Source organism: Saccostrea cucullata, unplaced genomic scaffold, assembly GCF_032062105.1.
Source record: "Saccostrea cucullata isolate Sc308-1 unplaced genomic scaffold, CSIRO_AGI_Scuc_v1 ctg10192, whole genome shotgun sequence".
NCBI classification, from domain to species: domain Eukaryota; kingdom Metazoa; phylum Mollusca; class Bivalvia; order Ostreida; family Ostreidae; genus Saccostrea; species Saccostrea cuccullata.
In genome coordinates this window covers 7,365-18,105 of record NW_026924355.1, presented here as the reverse complement: position 1 = coordinate 18,105, position 10,741 = coordinate 7,365, and the positions used below count along the sequence as shown (strand labels likewise).

The 10,741-nt window shown below is 40.2% G+C and overlaps 1 protein-coding gene across 1 annotated transcript; it reads right to left on the bottom strand.

Moving 5' to 3' along the window:
* Positions 1-4,723: 4,723 nt before the first annotated feature.
* Positions 4,724-10,407, bottom strand: LOC134266262 (uncharacterized). Its single transcript, XM_062748482.1, has 2 exons — positions 10,392-10,407; positions 4,724-10,278 (listed from the first exon to the last, which is right to left on the bottom strand). Exons 1-2 carry the CDS (start codon positions 10,405-10,407, stop codon positions 4,724-4,726), a joined length of 5,571 nt encoding a protein of 1,856 aa, XP_062604466.1.
* Positions 10,408-10,741: the final 334 nt, after the last annotated feature.

Sequence of the window (10,741 nt, the reverse complement as noted above, 5' to 3'; positions counted from 1 at the left end):
TTCGTACGCTGTGCATTAACATTATTGCTGAAAACAGCTTCACTTGTTACTAGAATTCTTATCTTTTTATCTTTCTTCCAAATTTTCGGTGTCTTTTGCGGCCATCTTTAAAACTCTATTTTGTAAGTCAACACCGGATGCCCGATTTCCGGAAACGCAATAAATAAAAAACTAGAGGTACTGTGAGCGATTAGCTCACTAAATGATACCCCCCGCCTCCCATATGGTTATAACTGGTGAAAAAGTCCATGTTTTCCTGTCGCCGGGAAACCCAAAATATGTGTCGGATCAAAAAGTAAAATAGGAGGTGCACAATGGCAACATGTAACTAGTGCTAATTGTAACGGATACCGTTACAGATGTTCCCCAAACGCTCCCCAACTCCCTTTTGGAGCCATATTCCCTGTAAGCTTCATTAAATAAGACAAACTCTATGCATCTGAGATTTTAACAACATTTACAAAGAAGTTATTAAATTATTAAAAAAAAAATACGCTCATTCAAGTGTATGTTTGATTTTACTCATTTCACGTGCACGCACGTGCATACATAAGCATGGTGACCATACCTTCTTGTAGAAGTCCATTACATTTATCTATGTTCTAAATTCCACCCCGTTTGGGTGAAAACTAAGGGAGTTATAGCTGTTTAAAGTTTCAGCCAATCAGATTGCAGCACATGTACACGCACGTGCATGCATGTGTATGGTGACCATACCTACTTGTAGAAGTCCATTATATCTATCTATGTTCCAAATCCCATCCTGTTTGGTTGAAAACCAAGGGAGTTATAGCTGTTTAAAGTTTCAGCCAATCAGATTGCAGCGCACGTGCATGCACGTGTTTTCATGATAATTGCTTTATTTCATCTTGTAGGATATCCTAATGCATGGCTATGTTCAAAATTTCAAAGGATTTCGTCAAAAAACAAGAAAGATATTGAGACTTAAGTTTCAGCCAATCAGAGCGAAGTGCACGTGCATGCGCGTGAGATCTTGCTACTTTGACCATGTCATCATGTCTATACTACTAATATATCCTCACATTATGAGTTTCAAAGCATTTCATCTAAAAATAGAATAGTTGTGGCTATATCTATTATATTGGTCATTTCACGTGTTGCACGTGCACGCTCTTGCAAGCACGTGCGCGCAAAATGACCTTGATTCCGCAAATCTACATAACATGTCTACTAACCCTAAAAAGGTTTTACCTACATCGGACGAACAGTTTACAAGATCATTCCCGGACAAAAAAGTTCCAGGAAGAAGAAGAAGAAGAAGAAGAAGAACTAGATGCGTTCTTGTTGCTAGGGCAACAAGTAGGTCTTCCGACCGACTTTTCTTTAGAGTTCTATGCTGTGTCATCCCATGAAATAGATTTCAGAATGTATTTTTTCGCTTACGTTCATTTACAGTAGTTTCACAACACAGATCGTGATTGTTCCAGGTATTTCACAAAATATCTCCAAATATAGCTTTTAAAAATCGGCAAAATGTTCCACACATGTTTTAAAAGAGTGAAAAGAAATTTGCAACTGAAAAAAGACAAAAAGAAAGAAAAAATTTGGGGAACGCCCCGAGCGGGATTCGAACCCCCGACAGTAAGACAAAGTTTGGTTCGGTCATATCTTTGCAATAAACACATGCATGAAGAAAATGAAAACATATATAGATATCTTTGAAGACGCCCTATAAACCCTGTAAATCCGAAAGAAAAATATTAAAAAACAAAAAAGTTGAAAAATTGGACTTTTTGAATTCACTTCCGTTTGCGACCGGAAGTAGGAACGACAAAAAATGAAGGACGTTCGGCACATCTACATGTGATGTTCTTTCATGTCCATAAGATTCAATGTCATATCTTTAGCCGTTTTCGAGAAAAGTAGTGTACAAAAATCCATTTAAAAAATACAAATTTCCCCAAAAATCGCGAACGGAAGAAAATTTTGAAAAAATGAAAAACACGTCTGGAGATATTAACCTGGTGCATCTTTCCTGTAAAAATCTTTGAAATCCGTACAGTCACAGCTGAGATATCGCCATAAAAATGAAAAAAAGAATAATAATAATAATAATAATAGGAAACCGACGGAAAACAATAACCCAAGTGAAAATTTTTTCAAACAAATCACTCACAAATTGCCTACGAATTACTTTAAAATCATTTATAAGTGATTTGTTTCAGTGATTTGTAAGCAATTCATTTAACAAATCATGCTTAAATCACTTTCTACTAAAATGATGACTATGATTTGCTTACAATTTGTTATAAAAGGGTGATTTGCTTGTGATTTCTTTCCCATTTCAGACAATTTCTGAGTGATTTGTTAAACTTAGGAAATTGTTACAGTGATTTCTTCATGATTTGTTGAACTTAGCCATTCTTCAAGGTGATCTGAACATGATTTCTGGAACTTAGTCTTTCTTCAGGGTGATTTGAAGATGATTTGTTAACTTAGTCTTTCTTCAAAGTGATTTGTAAATGATTTGTTGATCTCATGGCCCTTCTTCCGCCTGGCTAATGCTGATTGGTCAGTATTAGAAACTCTACCGCCAATTTTCATTAATCAGATTTGAATTGAAATGAAAGGAGCTACATTGTGCTTTTCTAGATTCATACCTCTCTTCTTTTGTTGAAACTGATGTTTTTTCAATAAACATGCAGAATATAGTTTTAAGGTATGTATAACTGTATTATGCTATCATTTCCTCTTGAGATTCAGTTAATATTCCCTATGTTCACATGCAATTTATTGTTCTTCTACCAACAACAAAGTTGCGGTATCAATGTTTTAAACAAAATCTATGTAAAGCTATAAGCTTCAAAAAAGTACTGGCTTTTTCAAAGTGTCTAGACAAATATGTATTTCAGATAAGAAAACATATACCAACTTCTAAAAGTCAACAATTAATGCTTATATCATATTCTGAATTTGGAGCCAAGTACATGTGTATATATACATGATGCCATCTTAATGAGGACACATCTAGTAAAAGTTTATATTTTAAAATACACTTGCCAAAAGTTTTTTGTTCATATACAACAAATACCGGTATGCATGCATGTGTGTTTCAAATATTTGAGGGATGGTTACATGAGCATCCTACACACAAACTGTGTGTAACCACCTGGAGTGATTTGAAAGTGATTTGTTAAACTGAAGTGATTTGTTTGCAATTTATTTGAAATGATTTGTTTGCAATTTATTTGGAGTGATTTGGTTGCGATTTGTTCAACAGAAGTGATTTCTACACGATTTACTCAGTGATTTCGTTGTGATTTCAGGGTGATTTGCTTACAATTTGTTAGGAGTGATTTGTTAGCTCATTTGCATGGGAATTTGCATCACTTACAAATCATCTTCAAATCACTGATTCATTAGTGATTTCTTAGAGTGATTTGTTTGAGGATTTTTTTCACTTGGGAAGGTCTTCCGAAGGAAGTCGGAAGACCTTAAAAATAATAATAATAAGAAACAGAGTAAAAACAATATGTTCCCCAACTTCGTTTGGGGAACATAATAAAGATTCTGTGAAAGTTTTATCAAATTTCATTCAGTGGTATGAGAGGAGTTGCGGATAAGAGATGGGTACCCCAAAGCGTAACAGACGGACGGACGGACGGACGGACGGACAGACGGACGGACGGACGGAATTAACGATTACTATATACCCTCCCGCTTTTCAAGCAGGGGGTATAAAGAGAGAGAGAGAGAGAGATCTAGAGATTTGTATATCAAGATTATAGAGAGACATCTCTATTGACTTACTGTTTGTGAAAACTTTTTCCGATAATCCGTAGACAATTTATTAGATCCTCTAACTCAAGGTATAGAGTAGTAACTGCATGGGCTTTTAAGTGTTCCAAAGAACATTTAGGTATCATACCCCAAATCAACCATTTAATATATCGATCATATTGTTCTGCCTCTGTGCAGAGTGTTTACCAAACCAACAAACCAAAACAATAAGGGCGGATCACTCTTTATTGCATCGATGCTTGTATGTGTATGGTAAAAGACTGAAAATAATAAAGAGACAAAACTTACAAACAGATTCATACAAAATCAGTGATACCCAATTAACCCTATTTTACATTGTAAGTGACAAATTATAGACAAACAAGAATGATATCCAAATTTAGTGAACATTTTTCCAATTTAAATTCAATCATAAACTGGCCTATCATAAAAAATTAAAATGCGCTCTTAGTAACATGTAGGTTATTTATCACATAAACTGAGAAACAATATAGCGTTTACATACATAGCAGATTTTTACTTAACCATTTACTTTCTAATACACATCGAAATCTATTTCCCTATCTGATCAAAAGTAAACCGTAAAATATAATGTTAGATAATACATAAAAACTTACTTATGGTGCAGGGATGTACCCGTAAAAGTGAAAAATAGGTTACAACAATGCTTGGAAAAAGCGAAAATGGCCTCCTAGCCTCATGTAGGAACAACATAAAATATTCTAAAAAACAAACCGTAAAGGGTTACATACCCGGAATAATGATCACAATGTAGAAAGAAAGATAACTCTTACGAGGTATAAATTGTGTAACACTACACTCCCCGCCTGATATGAAATATCACACCCTTACAAGCAAAACAAATGTATACATTATCCTTAACTGAGGATACCTACAATGCACAAAATGTAGTTACTTTAACTCCATACATAAACTAGTCATTCAACTTTTCACAAAACAGTTAGTTGTGATTTGACAGCAAAAGCACAATCTGGGTAATTGGTCGCACATATGTTCTCTTTGCTCCATCTTTGAATGTCATAAGTTCGACCTTTCTCACGAGATGATCCTCGCTAGGGAACACACGAGTAACACGACAGAGAGGCCAGAAGTTCCGATGCTGTTCCGCGTCCTTCATAAGGACAATATCTCCTTCTTGAACATTTGGTTTGGTATCGGCCCACTTTCTGCGTTCTTGTAGCGACTGGAGGTACTCCTTGCGCCATCTGTCCCAAAATCTGTTGGCAAGAATTTGGACTATCTTCCACTGAGAGGTGTACATGTCGCGAACATCAAAGTTCATATGACTTTCAGAGACATTCCCCATTTTTTGGGTAAGTAGAACATTGGGTGTAAGTACCTGAGGCGACTCCGTATCAGTTGCAATAGGAACGATTGGTCTGTTGTTGACAATTGCCGAGACCTCTGCAAGGAACGTGGTGAGTACTTCGTGGGTTAGTTTGACGTGACGATTCTCTTGTAAGATGGCATCAAGGATACGGCGCGTGACCCCTATGAGACGCTCCCAAGTTCCTCCCATATGTGAGGAATGAGGGGGATTAAACCTCCAAACTGTTCCTTTATCAGTGAGTAGGTTATGTATGGGTGCGTCCTCAACATTCACAGAGTTAATACCTAATTCACGCACACTGCCAACAAAATTTGTGCCTCTATCTGAGTAAAACTCCTTGACATCTCCTCTTATGGCATAGAATCGACGTAGAGCGTTCACAAAGGAAGGTGTATTCATCTGTTCTAATACTTCAATGTGCACAGCCCTACAGCACATACAGGTGAACAAAGCTGCCCATCTCTTAGAGTCAGCACTCCCACCACGAGTACGCCTAGTTGTCACACTCCATGGCCCGAAACAGTCCACTCCAACGTAAGTGAATGGGGGTGAGGGTTTCAACCTTATCGCAGGTAGGTCCGCCATCTTCTGAGTAAGAAGTTTCCCACGCCCTCTGCAACAAATCACACACTTGTAAATCAGTGAAGTCACAATACGTTTGGCACCAGTAATCCATAGACCTGCATTGCGGATTGCTCCCTCTGTTATATGGCGCCCTTGATGGTGTGTTAACTCGTGAAAGTGTAGAGCTAACAGCTTAGCAATATGATGACTCCCTGGCACAAGTATGGGACTCCTTTCCCCCAAATCAAAGTCACCATGTTGTAATCGACCTCCGACCCGCACCATGCCTTCTTCATCTAAAGATGGGTTAAGTCTCAAAATGGGACTGTTTCTAGGAAGGGGCCTTTCATTCTTAAGTGCAGTAATTTCCTTCTCGTAGACTTCTAACTGGACGTGATGTATTATAAGCTCCTCTGCCTTCCTAAATGCACTGCTATCTTCTGTAGCTTTAATATCCTTACTGTGATGTGCCACTGCATGGACAATCCGTTTCAGGCACATGATGGCTCTAACGAGATTCTTCCATGAAGAAAACCTCTCAAAGCGTGAAGTCCAGGATAAGGGGGTAGACACATCCACCTTGCAAACCACAGTGTCCTGTTTGATTTCCTTATCCATAGTTGGATCTACCAAATCATATGTTGGGGCAGGACCATCTACAGTATCTTCTAGGCGTAGCCATTCTATTGGTCCACTGAGCCATGAGTCATACAGTGCACTGTCGATAGTAGATTTAGTGCCATGGTCTGCTGGGTTCTGGTCCGTAGGGATGTAGTTCCATTGAGATGATTTGGAGAAGCTTAGAATTCTTTGAACTCTGTTGCTTACGTAGGTTAAAAATCTCTTTGTGCGATTGTACACATAACCCAGAACGATCCTGCTGTCCGTGTAGAATTTGAAATGATCTGCATTGATGTCTAGCTGATCCCTTATAATAGTAGCAATTTCTACTCCCAGGACGGCCGCGCACAACTCTAAGCGTGGTATAGAAGTGGCTGGTCTGGGTGCAACTTTAGATTTACCCATAATGAAACCCAGATTGATGTCTCCACCATGACTGTGAAACAGGTAGGCCACAGAAGCAATAGCAACCTCCGAGGCATCTGTGAAAATCAGTACGTTCTTCTCTTGAAGCTGAGAGAAGCCAATAGGCAGGTACTTACGAGGTACATTCAATGCTCCAAGACGAGTCAGTGATTGGGTCCAATCATCCCATCTGCTCTGGAATTCTTCTGGTAAGGGAGCATCCCAGTCTACAGACGGTGCCTGTGTCATTTCTCTAAGAAGTAACTTTCCCTGAATAGTGATAGGCGCTATGAAGCCTAGAGGGTCGTACAGGCTATTAACACATGATAAAACTCCTCTTTTAGTGTACGGTTTCTCCTTCCTGGTAAGTTTAAACCCGAAGGCATCCCTCTGAAGATCCCACACGAGTCCTAGACTCCTCTGGGTAGGAAGATCATCATGTGTAATATCTAAGTCAATCAAGTCCTTTGCTAGATCTTTCACGTCAAAGCTCTGCATCACTCTAGGGTCATTAGACGCAATCTTATGTAATCTGAGGTTCCCATGGGTCAGTAAGGCCTGTTGAGTTCGTCGTAGGAGATCTATGGCTTCTTGTGTTGTTGGTAGGGACACCAGACCATCATCCACGTAAAAGTTCCGCTCCACAAACTCTCTTACGTCCTTCCCAAAGCTGTGTTCTGCTTGAATGGCAGCAAGACGAAACCCATAAGTAGCTACAGCAGGTGATGGGGTGTTTCCAAAAACCTGGACTGTCATGCGGTACTCGGTTAGAGGCTTGGTAGGGTCGTTGTCTGTGTACCATAAAAATCTTAAGAAGTTCCTATGTTTCTCTGAGACACCAAAGCAGTGGAACATTTGCTCTATATCTGCGGTCACAGCTACGGCTTCCATCCTAAAACGCATCAACACTCCAATGAGACTATTTGTAAGGTCTGGACCTGACAAAAGTACGCTGTTCAGAGACAAGTCCTGGAAGCGAGCTGAAGAGTCGAACACCATGCGAATCTTCTCCGGCTTGAGTGGGTGGTACACCCCGAAAATTGGTAGGTACCAACATTCTTCGTTTGGTTTCAGAGGTGGGGCTACCTCTGCGTGATTTCTGTCAAAAATGTTCCTCATGAATTCTAAGGCATGTCCAAGTTTGGTGGGATTTTTTCTCAATGAAGCATCTAATATCATAGCCCGTCTCATTGCTTGGGTGTAATTATTTGGTAACACAGGCCTATCATGTTGGAAGGGTAATGGGGCTGTCCATTTTCCATAGGAATCTCGGTGGAACTCCCTGTCCATTATTTCCAGGAACTGGCGGTCCTCTGTCGACATTCCAGGAGTCTCATCATTCACTGTAGTACAGAATATTCCTGGACAAGAACCGACAACATGTTGATGTTTTTCTTGTGTGATAAGTAACTTGGAATCACAAGGCTCAAGTAGGGTACTACGCCCATTGTCCAACACATGAGTCTTATTCACTACAATGGAATTAGGTCTATGAGCACTACCCAAACACACTTCACCGATAATAGTCCACCCCAAGTAGAGTTTTTGCGCAAACGGCAAGTCTGGGGGCCCAAGTTTTTGTTCGATCACATGATGCGCTTGGATCAGATCCCTTCCTATGAGAAGCAGAATCTCGGCTGTATGATCCAAATCAGGAATTAATGGTGCAATATCCAACAGGTGTTGATATGCAGACGCCACTTCCGGAGTCGGTATTTCCTTACGATTGTTGGGAATCTCATCACATTCTATAATTTTAGGTAAGTACAACTTTTGTTCAGCTGACACTGGCTCTATGACGAATCCCTCTGCTGTTCTTCCAGAAAATGTAACACTTCCACCACAGGAATTCAACGTGAAAACACAGTCATTGCCCTCTAACCCAAAGTGATCAAAAAACTTGGAACGAGCTAAGGTTCTATTGCTCTGATCGTCTATCATAGCGTAAGTTCTAAAGGTAAGATCAGGTCTGTTAGACGGGTATACGTTCACAAGAACAATCTTCCCACAAGATCGGCCAACTCTATCCTTCCCGCACAATCGGGTACAAGAGGACGTGATAATGTTTTCATCTCCCTTCCCAGATGGTGATTCCTTAGATGAACTCTCCCCGCCATTCTCTTGCCCAGAGTCTCTGTGAAAGTGCATACACGTAACATGGTGGTCGCTTTTACAAACGTCACAACTCACTTTAAGTTTGCACTTGTTGGCCCTATGCTTTCCCTTGCAGCAACGGAAACAGAGTTCCCTACTTTTCAGAAAGTCGCGTTTACTTGGGAATGTCATTGCCAGAAAGGCACGGCATTGTTCCAAGGAATGGTCAGCCTTGTGTATAGGGCACCGCATAGAGGATGTTGGAGTTTCGGTACCAACGTCTGACTTCCGAACAAAGACTTTGTTTGTAGGTTCTCTCTTCTTGTCGGATGGATACCTCGTACTAGAAATAAGACCTGGATCATTTTTCAATTCACATATCTCCTGTATGAAACTGACAAATATGCTAAATGGTGGGAATGGAACATGATTCAAACGTTTATACTGAGATGCACGGGTGGCCCATTTATCTTGTACTTGATTGGTGAGTTTACTAACAATAGGCAATATGCCTGAGGAAGTGTCATAGTATCCAAGTAGTCTGGAATATTTTGGGTCCTGCTTGTTGGATTCAATCTCATACAGCAAGTCAAGTAGATCATAATAACGCTTCGGATCCATCTCTGTAATTTTTGGAAAGTCCTTGAGCTTTGACTTCAACGCTGCCTCCACCATTTCTGGTTTTCCATAGAGGTCTTCTAATCGTGCCCATATCAGGGATAGACCCCTCTCAGGTTGGTGAGTATTTGCTGAACGTATGGATAGAGCGTATCTTTTTGATTCGGGGCCCAGCCATTTTGTCAATAAATCAAGTTCTTCGATTGGTGATGCTTTCAATTCCTTCAGAATATTCAGGAAACCAACTTTCCACACTGTATAGTTTTGCGCCGAGTCATCAAATGCAGAGAAACGATGTAATAGTAAATCCTTTTTCAAAAGGTAGTTACTAAGGTCAACTATAGGTGACTGTTCATGAGGTTGAACATGACTGGCAGTCGGAAAATGAAATCCTGCTTGACTGATGCTTGCAGGTCTCGAGCGATGTGAGGCATCATCATGTCGAACATAGTTAGGTGTGATTTCTGAGTGGTTGCTGGCCTGCGAGTTCACATAAGCTTCAGTTCTTTCTCTGGCCGTCTGTTCCACACTTTGTTCTTCAATGTCAAATTGAAAACTTCCTTGAGATCCACGATCGTAATTTTCCATGGCGTTCACTTCTGCATTTGCCACAGCTGCTGCTTCTTTTTCCTTAGAAAGCCATATATCAATATCGGTAGCTGCCTTTTGTTTTTCCAGAGCCGCCTGCTCTTCCAAGAATTTAAGTCTTGTTTGCTGGGTCTCCGCTTGCACTCGTTTTTTGAGTATTTCTGATATTGTCTTTGAGGCTTGTGATGAAGTCCTGGATTTCACTTCAAACTTTTCCGAGAGTCGTTCGGCTGCCTCTAATAGTTTATTATTTAGGACATCTCGAAATGTGAACACTATATCGGAATATGTGCTATACTGAGACTCATGCTGCTCCAGTTTCTGTAGAGCTTGTTCTGTGCGAGCTCTTCCAAGGAAGTTTGCTAGGGCTTGACTTTCTTTAAGGTACTGTTTGAATTTTGCATTTATGTGATCTTCTGTTGTCCTTAGGTATTTCCTGTCTGTATTGTCACCATCACAATTTGCGATGAGGTCCTCTACCTCCCTCCACGCACTAGTGCACTTTTCTTGTAGATCAAGGAACGTTTGGTCAAAGGATGCCTGACCCTTCTCTGTAAGAGTCCGAATCCTGGATTGTTTATCATCCTGTTCGTCTTTGACCTGTTGTTTCTCCCCTTCCCCTGTTGCCATCGTCCTACAGGTTGTCCCTGGTCATAATCTTTTACTGTTCTGCCTCTGTGCAGAGTGTTTACCAAACCAACAAACCAAAACAATAAGGGCGGATCACTCTTTATTGCA